This window comes from Solea senegalensis, linkage group LG1, assembly GCF_019176455.1.
Source record: "Solea senegalensis isolate Sse05_10M linkage group LG1, IFAPA_SoseM_1, whole genome shotgun sequence".
NCBI lineage: Eukaryota > Metazoa > Chordata > Actinopteri > Pleuronectiformes > Soleidae > Solea > Solea senegalensis.
The window spans coordinates 6,411,683-6,427,922 of NC_058021.1; the positions used below are offsets into that span (position 1 = coordinate 6,411,683).

The 16,240-nt window shown below is 42.0% G+C and overlaps 3 protein-coding genes across 3 annotated transcripts; 1 reads left to right on the top strand and 2 right to left on the bottom strand.

Moving 5' to 3' along the window:
- Positions 1-543: 543 nt before the first annotated feature.
- Positions 544-6,775, bottom strand: psmb5 (proteasome 20S subunit beta 5). Its single transcript, XM_044045773.1, has 3 exons — positions 6,476-6,775; positions 4,798-5,104; positions 544-1,166 (listed from the first exon to the last, which is right to left on the bottom strand). Exons 1-3 carry the CDS (start codon positions 6,773-6,775, stop codon positions 880-882), a joined length of 894 nt encoding a protein of 297 aa, XP_043901708.1. The 3' UTR covers positions 544-879.
- Positions 6,776-7,151: 376 nt separating this feature from the next.
- psmb11a (proteasome 20S subunit beta 11a) lies at positions 7,152-8,217 on the bottom strand. Its single transcript, XM_044033030.1, has one exon. It carries the CDS (start codon positions 8,186-8,188, stop codon positions 7,286-7,288), a length of 903 nt encoding a protein of 300 aa, XP_043888965.1. The 5' UTR covers positions 8,189-8,217; the 3' UTR covers positions 7,152-7,285.
- Positions 8,218-9,132: 915 nt separating this feature from the next.
- prmt5 (protein arginine methyltransferase 5) lies at positions 9,133-15,254 on the top strand. The gene is made up of 16 exons (XM_044032940.1): positions 9,133-9,268; positions 9,561-9,679; positions 10,360-10,445; positions 10,986-11,120; positions 11,240-11,352; positions 11,453-11,502; positions 11,605-11,768; positions 11,860-12,021; positions 12,117-12,194; positions 12,560-12,618; positions 12,736-12,858; positions 13,128-13,303; positions 13,880-14,083; positions 14,193-14,303; positions 14,388-14,452; positions 14,558-15,254. Exons 1-16 carry the CDS (start codon positions 9,171-9,173, stop codon positions 14,708-14,710), a joined length of 1,896 nt encoding a protein of 631 aa, XP_043888875.1. The 5' UTR covers positions 9,133-9,170; the 3' UTR covers positions 14,711-15,254.
- The last annotated feature ends 986 nt before the right edge of the window (positions 15,255-16,240 follow it).

Here is a 16,240-nt window from a genome sequence, read left to right on the forward strand (position 1 = left end):
TGTCTACCCCACCTCCTTTATTAGTGTTTATTCCCAACCATAAAAACCACTGGAGTGGCACAGAATGTCAGCGCAGGTCGTTACATTGTAAAACACCGTGGCAGGGTGGCACACAACACTGTACATTTAGAAGCTAAGTGTGTCGGGGAGGAATTAAAGAATACATTTCTTCTTCCAATTAAAAGACGTATTTGTGCAACGTGAGCAGAGGAAGGGAACGTTATCAATGAGGGAGAGAAAACACCCCGTTACAACTCAGGAGGCACAATTACTGAGGCTGGTGGTGGTATGCAATTAAACAGTGCCATTTAGACAGTACTACTTTCAGCTAATAAACACAGAACATATAGAGGAGACAAAATAGGCTATGAATGTACCTACATATCCCAACAGCTGGCACAGCAGCTGACTGAAATGTAAACACAAACGGTAAAAATGCCTACATCAAAAGGAGGATGAAGTGACAGGACTATACATTTACATAAACAGCAATCCACTATCCTGTGACCTGGAGGACTCATAATTAAAAGAAAAACAACACTCTTGGAAAAAGAACATCACAGGTTTTATTGAGAAAGATGTTGTTTCCTTGGGTACAATCCAAATTAGGTGTATGTAGAGCAAGCGGCACACTTCTCCCACACTGTATTAAAGCAGGTTTATTTTGTCTGCAGACACTCGAATCATACTCTGCAGAGTCAGTGGAGCTTACGCTAATAATGAAAATGTACATTTTATAACTTGAAGATAGCAACAAGTCAAAATGGTGAGCAGTAGAAATTGAAATCAATCGGCAGGAGGAGTCCTTCGATAACGCTATTGACATTTCAGAACATCTTAAACATTGGATACGAGAATAAACCCCTAACACTCTTTTTCTCACTGGGCCTGGTCCTTGTACTTGTGGTGCAGCATGAGCACATCCTCCTGAGAGACCCTGGTCCAACCCTCACTATGGACATGGTAAAGGTTGACCTGCCCTCCGCTGTAGGCGTCACGGTACGTGGCCTGGTAGATGGCGCGGCGACCTAGTTCGCAGGCCTCGTCCACAGTCAGGTCTTGTCGCAAGCCACTGTCCATGACACCGTATGCGTACATGGAGCCTGAGCCCACAGCAAAGAGGTCACCACACACCCGGTTGCCCTCTGAGTCAACGTAGTACAGCCCTACGGACAAAGGACACAAGGAAGTGTTAGAATGTGGAAGGGAGAGGGTAGGAAGAAAGAAAACATGTAAAGTGAGTCGTGTTCCCACAATAGCATTCTTCGATCTCCTAACTCCGGTGTTGATCTTTGTCAGGTAAACTGAGATGAGATGGTGTATCTCTCACCTCTTTCACACAAATTTACACACACACACACACGTCCTCAAGAGAGAATATGAACAGCTGCAAGCTCTCCAAGTGAAGTAAGGCTGGAAGATAGGAGCAGCTGCATCCTCTTCAAGTAAAACAAAGCCAACCAAAGAAACTGCTGACGAGGTGCAGGCCACATCGGTGTCTGCCCAGGGGCCTTTCTCCAGGCCTTATTGATCCCTGCAAACACGCCAAAAATTAACTATCGATCTGCAACCAGAGCTGCACAGGTAACTGCACCTCGAACTGTGAGAGTGGAACAAAAAACAGTGGGTTTCACATCCTGTAAACTCAGACAAGTACAGAATTTTGATATCCTTCTACACACACACACACACAAACACACACGCACGCACCAATTCTGTGCAGACTTTTCCTTCACAACCACACATTTGAATGACACAGAAGAGAGAAGGAGAGTCATAAGTTCTGCCCCCACCAAACTGACTAAACATGTAATCCCACGTGCCCTGCCGACCCACAACACTCTGATGGACCTGCGAGGCAGTTTGCTCCACAACACACCACACCACACTTCGTGGACACATGCAAGACATTTTGTTCCACACCATGACACACTTGCTAGGCCTGATCCCAGAGTGACGTTGAATGGGTGACGAGCACCAAACTGTGAGCTCGCCCACAGCCAGCCTGCAGATGGTAAAAAGACAGCCTGTGAAAAGGCATGTTTCTCATAGCGCCTCACAACGTAAAACCTGTGAAAATGATGCTCAGACAGAGAAACACAGACAAATGTGTATGAAACGGCCTAACAGACTACCATTGCTCATCTGACACATTAAAAACACTTCAAAATGCCTTCAGATCGCACGTCCTGCATGCACAGTTCCTCAGCTAAACTGGTGACGGTCTATTAGGGATAGAGAGCCACTTGTTTTTCTGTGGGAATAAAAAAAACTCCCCATCACTTTCAACTAGCAAATTGCAGCTTCCTGAGCTTGTCGTTAGTTTGCCACGATAATCATCCAGTGCCTGATGATGCACGGGGGTAATTTGCCATTCTGAGACCTGCCTGTTCCTCTTGAAAACTGTGAGAGACTTGTTAAAAAAATAATGGGCAGAGAGAGAGGGGGAGAGTTGTGAAGGCAGCCTCTTGTGTTGAGTAGCACAGTCGACGGAGGTGGATGAGGAGCTCTCTATGAGGTCCAAGTATAGAAGCGAAGCCGCATCACATTCCACATTCATTCCTTTTCTCACACACCTGGGGTTTTTGTCAAGCCCAGCGCGTTATCACTTAACAGTCTCGGTGCCATAAATACTGATGGGAAAAAACCTCATACAGGCGGCAATGGGTGTTCAGAAAAGCAAAAGGGGGGTTGAACTTGAAATCTACAAGGCCCCCACTGACACATAAGGATGGACAAGTCAAATGAAGCCTTGCAACAGTGGCAGCCAAGACGGGCTCCTTCCACTCCATCAATCATGTGACAGGTGCTTAAGGAGGATGTTTTAAACAGCAGCCGGTGCAGCTGGCAGGAAAGACGGCTTTAAGGGCTAGGTGAGGATCACAGTGCAATGGATGGGTGGCTACCATGAAACGGGTCAGAGTCTGTATATCATTGGTCCTTCGCAGTAGAAACCACCACTGGATCAAGGATGCCTAAAAGTAAGAACAGAGGGTTCTTGCTGGAAAAGTGCTTGCCACATATTTTTCTCTGACACAGAATATAGTTGCAGTCGATATAAAAGCAAACTCAAAACTATTCTGCGTTAACTGTACACTGATAACGTGTGTGTCATAACATTTGATGTTAGGACACATTTCGTCAACCTCAAAAGCTTTTATTCCATTTATTGTGTATGCAGCTTAAGAAACTCCATCAGGGGTATAAGTGCTCTTGACATGATTGTAGTCAGCTAATGAGCTTCCCACCTAATCACGATAGATTTAATTTACATGACATTTACCTCGCCATTCAATCACTGGCATTGTGGGGGCTATGGCTAAGCTCAAACACCTCTTAAGCTTATAAAAGGATCATTATTCCCCATAATTGATTTTTGGGGATTTAACACGCGTCATTTACACTTGTTGGCATACCAGAGGGTCGTCATTGTTCACAAAGACCTCAATGCTTTGTAGACAAAGCAGGCATCGATCTTGGGAGATGTAAGGCATTATGCATGCGACCCAATTGTCCAGGGCCGAGACCCAACGTCCATCATCCCACTGCGCTCTCGCTGGCCTGCAGTACCAGCCTCATCGATTTCCCATTACCGTGTCACTGTGGCAGCCTCTTTAAACACACCTTCTGTGATGTACGGCCTCACACTGCATGGCATCCAAAAACCACAGTTCAAATGAGAGGAAAAGAGCATAAGAGATGCTGCAGTACCATCTAGTGGGGATCTCTGGGAACTAAAGTTGAGTTTGAACTCAAAAACACTGCAACATGACCTTGAATGCGGATTTATGCTGAGCAGGTAATCACGCGTTCAAACACAGCAATGAATGAATGATACCAATAGGGACACACTGATGAGCAAAACTGACACATGACCTGTTAATTTAAATGAGTGGAATGTTTTGCCCATCACTTGAGCTGCGACTCAGAATTAACATATTAAAAAAAATAAAATGATCTCTAGAGCAGGTGATTAAAGTACACTCAGTATGAGATCAGAATTTCATTGTGTTTTAAATGGCATTTGTGTTAGTCTCAGTCCTGCTTGAAATTAAGTGAGTATCTGGTAGAATGGACAAAACAGACAAAGAGAAAATACTTATATCCCAAACAAATGTGCAAATATTTTTTTTATTTTAAGATGCAAACGCTATCTCCTAAAGCAGGACACAAAGTAAAGGAATTATAAGAAGGGTATTTGAAAATGTTAGAAAATATCAATAAAATATTGTGATGTTTCATGGTATTACACAATATTGATTATTTCAAGCGCTGTATCAATATGGAAATATTGATATGGCTTTGTGATGAACTTAAACCTTCAACATCTTCTTTGTAGCAGGCTTTTGGCCATTTTACTCTGTCCATCTCCTTCCACTCCTCTCACCCGACAAAGAAAACTGTATATTGTTTATAGTAATTATGTTGTTATTTTTACAATAAAAAGGTTTTCTTCAATCAGACTAGAAAACAGAAAACCATAGTATGTCTATAAGTTGAAACTATGAGATGTTTGGCATTTGCACTTGAAAAACCTCTGACGTGAAAAACCTATCATCAAAATTGTTTAACTGTTTTCGGTCTATAAAATGATTAAGGAAAATTCCATAAACCATGAAAATGTAAACGCAATAAATTCTGTATTAATATATGCCATGAGGTGGCTCCCTCCTTGAATCTGGAAAAAAAATGATTATTCGACTACAAATAATTGTCAGACATTACTCAGTGACTGTTGACTAGCATTTTCAGCCCATCCCTAGTATGTGCTACTATGTGCATAGTTGTTACATTTACCTGGACCTCTCTTATCCCAGCCGCACACCATGGTTCCCATGCTGAGTCCCATGCCCTTGTACTGGTACACCATGTTAGCAAGCAGTTTGGAGGCGGCTGCCACTGAGATGCGCTCCTTGTTGCGAAGCTCATAGATGCGACACTGTCGGGCCAACAGACGTTCCCAGAAGCTACAGTCTGCAGCTCCTCCAGCCATAGTGCCCAGCAGGTAGGGATTGATCTCAATCACCTTCTTCACAGTCTGTGATGCGATGTAAGAGCCCGCTGTGGCCCGAGAGTCCACGGCAACAATAACACCATGCTGGAACTGAGACAGGCAACAGCAGGAGGGAATAATTAGTGAGGCTGATTGCAGCAGGAAGATAACACGAAACAGAGCAATTCATACCTGGTCACACTGTCCAATTTTAAGAACACACTTTCTTTTGACACCCTGTTAGTTATCGACTAATATAATCAATGCCATTATGCATGTGTAATCTGCTTCTCTTTTCAATCACTGATCTACAACTGTTGGTGAAAGCAATACATGTTCCAAGATCTTCCAGAGTGATGATGGTTAAAAAGAGGTAATACTTCTATAATTCCTTTCAAAGTCCTTTATCTGTGCGGTTTCAGTAGAGTAGGCAGTAGATTTAGCCACTCTAAGAGAGAGGTCTTCTCTGCAGGTTTGCATTGAACCAGCATGCAACCTGTTAGGGGCTTATGGGATATGGTTGGAGTTATTTATCTTCATCTCCAAGAGTAACAACAGCAGTTTTCGTAGAAACAATGAGAAAATGCATACCCCTTTTACACATTTTAGGATGCTATGGGCCAGAAGCAGGAATTGTAACAGGCTGTAAGCTTTTCTGTGTATAATTTCTATTGTCTAGTTTGAAATTTTAATAATGACAATTACAAAATAAAAGTTTCCACTTATATCAATCATAGCAGGGCGTCACATCTGTGGCAGTCATCCCTTATGTCATTTGAACCACATTTTGAACTTAATTATTATCTATGGCTTCATGATAGACATAATTGAAACCCAGGTGTTCAGTCACAACAGTAATCTCAGTAATATCAGCTATATTGTCATAGATGATCCCTTTAGGATTGTAAATGCACGTGGACACATTTCTGGTTTATTTGCTCCATATAACAAATAAATCATTAAAACGAGCATTTTAGTTTTGTGGGCAAAACAAGTACTTGATTCATTTAGAAAATATGAAAATAATTGTTAAGTTTCAGCCCTAAATCTTACACACATCCATGGAGGAGGTATACATCCAGCACAACTAGTTAGAATACCATTAGCCATGAATAACTTCGTATGTTCTTGTATATATTTTACTTGAAAAGACAGCTGGTTGCTTTATTAGTAATTCGACATTCTATAAATGTAAAGGGATGTGCACATGTGCGGCTTTAGAAGCGTAATTTCGGTCAAAATCAGCCAGTGCTGACCTGATGAAACGTCAAACACAATCCAATCTATATGAGTGGCCGCCTGCAATGAGAAAGCGCTTTGTAGCAACACATGCTAGCATGCTAGCACCGGAGACGAATTCCCAAGTTTACTCGAGAGCGTAACGTTTTCTGTCTGAATAATTACAAGCGTTAACAATTATTTGGTTTTACTAACTTTCAGTCATTGTGTCCACTCGCTACAATTATAAGCTCGTTAACTTACTTTAAATGCTAAGGTGGTTGTTCCATGGAGAAACTCGATTTTCCTCTCGACGTCGTCATCGTCCCTGGCACACAGCGGGTTCCTGACGGTAAAACTGAGACTATCACCTGGAGTAGACTCAAATCCCAGGCCGCTCTGCGCGGGGCCACAATCAGACGCAAAAGTCTGACGATTGTCAAAGGAAAAATCCGCACAATCACTTCTCAACACACTAGCAAGAGCCATCTTTGAAACTGTGGTGATGAGCAAGCAGCTTCCGTCGCCAATGGAAGGAATATTTATCGATTCTTGGAAAAGCATACAGCGCCCTCTGTGGGTATGGCGGACTGCTGTACAGCACAGTGCAGTGACGACTATCTGTAAATTTGACGATTTGATGTTATGGCAATAGTGTTGCTTTGATGTCTTGGTAACGGAGTATGACCATAATAACAATAATAACAGTTCCCTTGACAGGTTTCATTAATGAATTGATTGCTGAAGTTGTTCCTCGTTGTAATTCAGAAAATGTGTTAATTACCTCACCTGTCATTTGACCCCATAAGATGAAACATTTAAAACATGCAGCCTCTGTTTCAAAATCAAAGACATTTATTATTAGCCACAGCAAAACCTAGAACAACAATATTTTTTGAAAGTCAAATCAACAGTGACAGGCACATGGAAACATCTGGACCTTACATCAGCATTCTCTCGATCCCTTTCTATCTCTGCTATCTCTTCCCCCTTTATATACTTTTTCAATCTATTGTTTTCAATTGAAGGCAAAAAACTGGTCAGTGATTTTATGCTTTTCTGAAATCCTCACTCCTAACCCAATTTCTGCCCACATACTGTCAGTTGTGTATCTCTTTTTCTCTCCACTGCCTTTGCTCTTCTCTCCATATCTCTATAATATTCATCTCTCAAGTCCTCCCTCTCTCTTTGCTTCCATCCCTGGGCTGTGATGTGGAAGAGGTCCACATTGTTTCCAGAGTATGCATCCCTGTGAGTGGCTCTGAACACTGCTTCTCTTGCCAGGGAGATGGCCTCTTCTCTGCTCAGGTTCCAGTTCAGTCCTCCATCCAGGATACCATATGCATATGGTGAACCTGAACCAACAGAAATGACATCCCCTTCCAGTCGTGCTCCGTCACTGCACACATATATTAGATGAGGGCCAGTGTTAGGAGATGCGGAACATCCTATTGTAGTATCGTGTTGGCTACAAACAGCTGCTGAGGAGCTATGACCAGTTAGAAAGGAGGAATCTTGTGGTGTCGTTGAATAGTCAGTGTTACCTGCTTCTTTGTCCCAGCCACAGAGTGTGAGAGCCACACACACATCAGTCCCTTTAAACGGGTGCAGCATAAATGATAAGAGTTTCGCAGTTCCACGAATTGACAGGCGCCTTTTGTTCCGCAGTTGGTACAGTCTGATCTCTCTGGTTAAAATCCGCTCCCACAGCATGCAGTCCGCACCACTGCCCGAGGAGGTGACCACCAAGTGAGAGTGAATGGGGGTAATCTTATGGACATGCGGGCATGCAACAAGCCCCCCGGCACTGGCACGCGTGTCCGCAGCAGCAATGACCCCACCCTGGAAAATAAAACCAAGGGTTGTTGTTCCGTGAGACAGCGGGAAAGGCCTGCAGACTGTCACTGAATGGGTGGTTGGGATGAAAAAGTGGAGTGGGCCCCCACCAGTCAATCCACATTTCTTGTAGTCAGTCATTTGCAAAGGCGAGACTGTATCTTCCCAAGACGAAGTAGAAAACCTCTTGTGATACACAGAAATGTCCTTGATACTGCAAATATCTTCTAAAGCCATACTAATGGCATCAGAGAATCAAAATTAGAAGAGTGGAGTGATTGGCCCTTACTCTCCCATTGGCTCTCCCACTTACTGTCCTCTCTAAAAAAAAGACAACGTCTCGAACCTTTTATAACATCCTAAATATGACACCTTGGGCCTGTGTCCAAATGCCCTCTGAGTGATATTTAATGCTTGACTTGCTATAAAATTGATATCCAGAGAAGCCGCATTATGCAAACATCAGATGTTTTGCTTCATGGACAAATCATAATCTTTTGTGAGCAAGACCTTACATTACACACATTTGAACAACATTTGCTAGGTCTTGCTAGATTTTGTGACAGCTGGTATTCATCATGTTCCATCAGTGCATTCTTCTTCTTTTTGTATTCCCTTTCCTTGATGTTTATTTGTTCTTGATGTTCAACAGGTTTGCATCTGTAATTCTTTGCCTTTTTCATTTTCAGTTTGGTCTTATACAAAGGTTAAACAAAGGTCATCAGCAGCACATAATTTATCTGAGGGGACAGCAAAAACTTACCCTAAACTTAAACTTAATAATTTATAATTACAATATAAGACAAATTCTTTTCGCAATAGATTCCGACATTACTACAGATACAAATGTACTTTTCGTGGAAAATATGTCAAAAGAAAGACAAAACTCTTGATTCCAGTATTCAGAAACTGACTGTAAGTTTGTACATTAAAAGTGTGAGGGCGCAGTTATCGCGATAATTTAAGAGTCGTGTAACTGACATACTGCAAAGCCATTTTGGCTCCAAGTCACTTCGCTACCCAATGAGTATGTCCGCCCTTTCGGATCCAAGATGGCTTCCGTTTCCTCGAAACCCAATGAACAGCATTTGTCACAGACCCAGTCATTCAGTCGGCAAAAATCATGGCGTCTGCCAGCACGAGGAGCAGGTTGTCCTGCGGGAGAGATTTGAATTGTGTGCCGGAGGTGGCCGACACTTTAGCTGTGGTCGCCAAACTTGGGTGAGGAGCGTGTTGCACCCTGCAATTTTTGTTTCTTTGTACAATTGAGTTTGCGGGCGGGCACCACCGCTTGTTTGCTAGCTTAGTGTTCGTGTATGATGCTTGCTCGCTAAGCTAGCCGGTGAATTGCCAGCACGTGCCCAATCACAACGATGCTTGACCCTGGTGTGCAGTATATGTACAGATGAGTCTGCTGCTGAAGTTTGCGAGCGTCAGCGAAGCAGAAATGTTAGCCTTTCACGTTCGATTGCGATTAAAAATCACCCCACTGCTTTGTTCCTTTCTTGTTTAGGTTCGACTTCCTGTGCATGCCTCTGTTCCACCCAAGATTCAGGAGAGAATTTGAGTTGGAACCTGCAAAAACTCGATCTGGTGCCCACACCCGGTCTGATCTGCTGCTGTGTGGAAGAGGTTAGTCCTGCCACCCTATGTAATTAACGTCTTCTTCGTCGTCTTCTGATACCCCAATTCACGCATAGGACCGTTGCAACACCATCGATTGATGACATATAATGCTGCAACACGTGCAGGGTTGCCAGGTCTGCATGACAAAACCATTCCAGCTGCAACAAAGTCAGCCCATTAAAAAAAACCTACTCCAAATATACTGCTGCTGCACAGCTTTGTAAGTCTGACAGCCTTATGGTCACAGCTAAAAGTGTTTTAACATCTGCAAAGTCAGCACAGAAAGTGTAAATATTTAATGCACTGGCATTTAAAGCACTTTACCCTATTGTTATTTATCAGAGGTTGAAAGTTGTATGAAAGTTGTATGAACATGGTGATCAATTTACTGATACTCAGTTTTGTGATTTATCATTTCTCTACTCCATTCTACTCAAATGAAGCACACTACTGCTCTAGCACCAGTATTTTAAATCAAGATTTATAAAAGACTGTTGCTAATAAAAGGGAATCCCTTATCAAATTCAGATTATATGTAGAATGCCTTTTTTCACACTTGACTTGCACGAGGGAAACAGATGATGTGCCTGTTTCAGAGAGCTTAGATCACGAGAGGGGTGAACAGTGTATAGTCAAATGCCGATTAATATGCTTTATACCCATGATGGTTTTTTTTCTGTTTTTAGATTGGAATACTCTTATTGTTGGGAAGCTGTCTCCATGGATCGAAGCAGATTCTGAAATAGCAACGGAACGCAGAAACGCAGAGGCAGTAAGTCCCACATTTTAGAACATGTGTGTCGAGGCCAAAGAAGACCTGCAGACACTTGGCAGAGCAAGTCTCCTTGAGCCACAATCCAGTCTCTTTTCCAGTTAGAAATTTGATCAGGGTCTGCAACTCCTGCCACCCCAGCCAAATCTCAACAGGAATACACCTGCGGGTCACATAAAAGAAAAAAACAAGAAATGCTACACAAAAGGACATGATAGACATCACAGAGAGCGCACTAAGAATATTACTTGTAGAGGTTATCATGATAAGATATACTAGTTGGAGCTCCTCCTGGTGTAAAGTGTTGTACTGTGTGAACCTCTGTCGCCACTCACACATTCTGTGAACTAGGGATACCACAATTCTTGGTATGCTGAACCATTCGGTTTGGCAGAAAAACATAAACACATCAAACTGAGCTTTTGCAAGTATTCTTGCATCCTGATTGTGATTCCCCACAGCAACTTGTGAACTTGTCTTCAATGTGACCAATATCTTGTCTTTCCTATCACCCTTCATGACCATTATTTTTCTCTCCAGGCTCTGGCACAGGAGCTTAACTTCACAGCCTACCTGGGTCTCCCTGTTTTAATGATTCCTCTGAGGGGCCCCAATAATGCCAATCTAGCTCGCCTGCTGCTTAACCACATCCAAACAGGACACCACTCCTCAAATGTAAGACACACAACCTTACAAAACTCAATATGCTTCTGTAGATTGCTTGAAGATGGTCAAAAAAACAGTTGGGGGTTGAAGTAATTGGTTAACTGCTGTTGTCCTCTGTGTCTGAATAGTTTTGGATACATGTTCCACTAATGGCACCAGAGGATGTGAGGGAAGATCTGATTGAGAATGAACCGACCACTTGCGTCGATGACTCTAGTGTTGATGAAAAGACGTGGAGCTGGTGAGTTTCTGTGTCTGCATACTCAAATGGCAGCCAGTGATTTCCTTTCCTAAAATTGTGACCCATTTGTTTACTCGCCCCTGTTCCTTGGCTCCCTTAGGTGGCACTCGTTAAGAACCCTTTGTGATTACAACAAGAGGATCTGTCTGGGTGAGCGAGCATACTGGGAAGAAGTTGTCGAAGACAGAGTCGGTTCTTTAAGATAATAGTGTGGTGGTCTGTGATTGACGTTTTACTGTTTTACTCTTGAAGCTATTGAAATTGGAGCAGACATACCGTCAGATGCTGTTATAGATAAGTGGCTTGGGGAACCAATCAAAGCAGCCATACTTCCCACAAGCATCTTCCTGACTAACAAGAAGGGCTTCCCTGTTCTTTCAAAAGCCCACCAGCGAATCATCTTCCGTCTTTTCAAGGTAAAGAATAATGATCACAAGTTGTTTCATTAAAAAGTGATCGTCATCTTAATATGTCAAGTTTTTTAATGAAATGAATATCTTTGCGTAGTTAGAGGCTCAGTTCATCTTCACGGGCAACAGTCGTCACTCTGACAAGGACTTCAGATCCTACTTGCAGTATCTGGAATACCTCAATCAGAACCGGCCCTCACCCAATTCGTATGAGCTCTTTGCCAAGGGCTACGAAGACTACCTGCAGTCTCCCCTCCAGGTCAGGAACTGCTTTTCTCTGTTTATTTGACTTTGTTTATACTTTCATATGATCATGATGGTTATTGAAGGTTTTGTCTCCTCTCTTCTCTCCAGCCTCTCATGGACAACCTGGAGTCACAGACATATGAAGTGTTTGAGAAGGATCCTATCAAATATTCACAGTACCAACAAGTAAGACCACCAGACGACAAACATTTACAGTGTTGCCATAGTTTGAGAACGCTCTAAGATTTGTCACGCAAACATAATCCATCCACAGGCTATGGCCATTTCACACAGACACTAATGCAGTGTTCCATATCATAAATAGAGGGGCAGTATTTCATCAGATGAACAGTGCACTGTGTACTGACTGACTTTAGATCCCTGCTTACACAAGAAACTCCAAGTCTGGATGGTTGCTTGATGAACATGTTTTTACTGTTTGTGTGAAACTAGCCTTAAGACGTTGTAGATGGTGTAGTACTATATCTTCACTATGGTCTTTCTTTGTCATTGTCGTCATTTTTATACCCTTACTTTGTCTGTTTTTGCAGGCTGTCTATAAATGTCTACTTGACAGAGTTCCAGAGGAGCAGAAAGACACAAATGTCCAGTGAGTAACGGGACAAAACGGGACTTAACTATGAATAGTGACGAAGCATATTTGCCACACCCTTTTAAAGCTTCACTGGTCACAGTGCTTTCTAAATCTCCCCTTTTCTCCACACAGGGTGCTGATGGTGTTGGGAGCAGGTCGAGGTCCTCTGGTCAATGCATCACTGCGTGCTGCCGGACAGGCCGGCAGGAAGCTGCGTATATACGCTGTGGAGAAAAATCCTAATGCTGTGATCACGTGAGTAGAAATCTACTGCTCCTTATTTCAGTATCTTACACACTGAAACACTTTTGCCACTGGACATGGTAAGATGAGTGTCAGCGGATTATGTTGTGAGTTGAATTTAGGATATTTTATGCCAGTTCTGCATACTGGTCTGAGCAGATAATGAAACTGCCAGTACTTGCACCTGTTTAAAGTTAATTGTGCTGCACTTTGCATTGCCTGATTTTTTTTTTTTAAGTATTTGTTTACTTCCCTGCCGTCCATAATTTTTACTTGTTCAGGCTGGAGAATTGGCGCTTTGAAGAGTGGGGAGAACAGGTGACCGTGGTGTCGTGTGACATGCGGGAGTGGGCAGCACCAGAGAAAGCTGACATCATTGTCAGCGAGTTGCTGGGATCATTTGGTGACAATGAACTCTCTCCCGAGTGCTTAGATGGAGCTCAGCACTTTCTCAAAGGTAATTGACTGGTGTGCTTTAAGATGATTCTAAAGGCTTTCACAAACCATTCACTTTGTGAGCTTTCATTTCGTTCATGGACAGTATTCATCTAACCAATCAAAATGCATGTTGTTGATGATGTGGCATCATAAAATAATTCCTGAAGTGGCCACATGATTAAGTTTAAGCTCCCTCTGTCCTCTCTTCTTCATCGTTAGCTGTACCATTTCTAGCTGCTGACTCCACCCATTTTTTACCTTTTTCAAGTCCTTATAATTTATTTGAGTGATTGCGTCATGCTTAATGTGGATTGTGAGGGTGCAACACTCCAGTTAATTATCAAAATAGCTGGTGAGAAGTTGATTATATTTTGATTTATTTGTTGCAGCCCTAGTGCTAACTGCTAATACTTATACTTATTAACGGGTAGAATTTGATGCAAATCCACATAATGATCAAGAGTTTTGTTGCTAGCAAAGAAAACTGAACTTGAGTCATTGAAGCATTGGTTCCCCTCCATTACTCTCCCATCTTTCATGCATCTCAAATCCCTTTCTCTTTCCCCTTGTCCTCATCTCATCATGTGACCCTCAGATGACGGAGTCAGCATTCCCTGTTCCTACACGTCCTTCCTGGCTCCTCTGTCCTCATCCAAGCTTTACAACGAAGTCCGCAGCTGTCGGGAGCGTGACAAGGACCCGGAGTGTCACTTTGAGACGCCCTACGTAGTCCGTCTCCACAACTTCCACCAGTTGGCTGAACCCAAACCGTGCTTCACGTTCACACACCCCACAAATGGTAGAAGGAGACACGCTTAACTTGTATTGTACCCAATAAAACAGACACAACATGCATATTAGTATGATTCAATACAAATCTGTTGACCAACATTTTGTTCTTCTTTCAGATATGAACAATAATCGCTATCAGTGCCTCCGATTCTCAGTAGGGTGTAACTCTGTACTCCATGGCTTTGCCGGCTACTTTGAAACCACACTGTACAAAGACGTCACACTCAGTAAGTTGACTTAGAAGAGAAAGTGGTTATGTCATGAGAATTGAACTATGAGGTAATAATGATTATATTGTGTGTGTGTGGCAGGTATAAAACCAGATACACATTCACCCGGAATGTTCTCCTGGTTCCCCATCCTCTTCCCCCTCAAAGTAAGATTACGGTTTCTTTTAAATGTATTTCCTTTTAATTTAAAATTTTTTAAACCTTACATTGGCATACTAATACTTTTATTTCTCCTCTGTCCCATCAAATAGCAACCCATCTCCATATCCCGGGATGATGATATCACGGTGAGGTTCTGGCGCTGCAACAATGGGAAGAAGGTTTGGTATGAATGGGCAGTGACTGAGCCTTCCTGTTCTGCCATCCATAACCCAGCAGGACGCTCCTACACAATTGGCCTGTGAAGATGACGCATCAACAGGCACACACTCACACACGCTTCAGTGAGATTAGGTGGCAGTTCAATGGGGGTGAACTGGTTCTTGATATATATACGCCTTGAGAACCCATCATCAGTCTGGTTTGACATTACCAGTAGTAGCACTTTTATACCAGCAAAGAGAATTGAGCCAGATTTTTCAGTTTGTGTTCTCATAATCTGCTCTTCAACAGGCGTGGACTGTATTACTCACACAGTACTGTTTCAGTGAGATCTACTCATTCAGATTACATCAAACGTCCTGTCAGTGATTTTGTGATAATTTCCCCCCCACACACACTTTTCTGAACAGTGCAGTTTGCAGACATACACGTTTAATGCACCCAAACCAATGCCACACATTCCGTAGTAATTCATTCAAACCGGCAAAACCCCATTTCCCCCCAATGTGTTTATCAGAAGAATGTTTATGATGTCAAGTCACATGCCATGTTGTTTTGGAACTGTATCTCCATACCTTTGTTATTTTGTTGTTTGAACCATGTCAATAAAGGCGACACCATAAAGTTCTCCATATGTTTTGCAACTTTTTGGGATCAGAAGGAAAATAATAGAAATGTGCAAATTTTTACTTTACAGCACTATAGATAGATCGATGGATGGATAGATAACTTTATTTATTCTCAAGGGGAAATTGGGTCATCGTAGCAGTGGTACAAATAGGTCAAAAATACAATATGATACAAAAATGAAATTAAAGACATTGCAATACACAATGAGCCAAACTATAATATATACACTATGTACAGTAAATTTGAACATTTCACTGTGTTTATGTCCGAGTGAAGACCCGAAACATGCTCAGCCTGAGTTTACGTCAAGCATGATAAGAGCAGGCATCATGCTCGGCATGATAAGACCAGTTACACATCGTACAGAAGAAAACACAACTTGGGGCCCAAATATGAAAAAACACTTCCGTACAAATTACATTTTAGTAAGGAATTAACGATGAAATGTTGTTTTTTTTCAAATCTAAATTATTCCAAACAAGGTTATTGGAAAAAAACAGCTAGTATTTTGCAGTAGTTTTGTACATAAATATATGTAGAAGGACCCCCCACCCCCCATTTTGGGACAGACGACTGTAATTATGCAATGACAAAGTAAGACATGGGGACTTCACACAGTAAAATTTCAGTAAAATCTCTTAATTAATTAAACCCCAACATTGTTAATTAATTGTCTTAGTTTGTGTTGAACAGAGCGATTTTGAGATTGACAATCTTATATAAAATATGGAGAAATGTTGTCATGCACACACTAACTGAGACAGCGTTGAGATCATATTTAATATTATCAGTATAGCTTTATTTACAGATAAATTGTAAACTTTTATTTACCTGAGTATCATTGCAGTGAACTGAAATTGCTTCAGCCTAATTTATTTTTTCCATGTCAATTGATTTGTTTTTTTAAATAATGTATATTTTATAACACTAGACATTACCATACCACTGAACTCAGTGTAAGTGGACAAATGATTTTCAATGGT

Bases quoted from the DNA above. Each gene is read 5' to 3' on its own strand.
- psmb11a (XM_044033030.1), bottom strand. From the start codon at position 8,188: ATGACTGACTACAAGAAATGTGGATTGACTGGTGGGGGCCCACTCCAC.
- prmt5 (XM_044032940.1), top strand. From the start codon at position 9,171: ATGGCGTCTGCCAGCACGAGGAGCAGGTTGTCCTGCGGGAGAGATTTG. The intron at 12,619-12,735 runs GTGAGTAACGGG...TTCTCCACACAG, and splicing joins CAGAAAGACACAAATGTCCA to GGTGCTGATGGTGTTGGGAG. The intron at 13,304-13,879 runs GTAATTGACTGG...TGTGACCCTCAG, and splicing joins AGCTCAGCACTTTCTCAAAG to ATGACGGAGTCAGCATTCCC.
- psmb5 (XM_044045773.1), bottom strand. From the start codon at position 6,775: ATGCTTTTCCAAGAATCGATAAATATTCCTTCCATTGGCGACGGAAGC. The intron at 5,105-6,475 runs GTAAGTTAACGA...TGCCTGTCTCAG, and splicing joins CAACCACCTTAGCATTTAAA to TTCCAGCATGGTGTTATTGT. The intron at 1,167-4,797 runs GTAAATGTAACA...CTTTGTCCGTAG, and splicing joins CTGGGATAAGAGAGGTCCAG to GGCTGTACTACGTTGACTCA.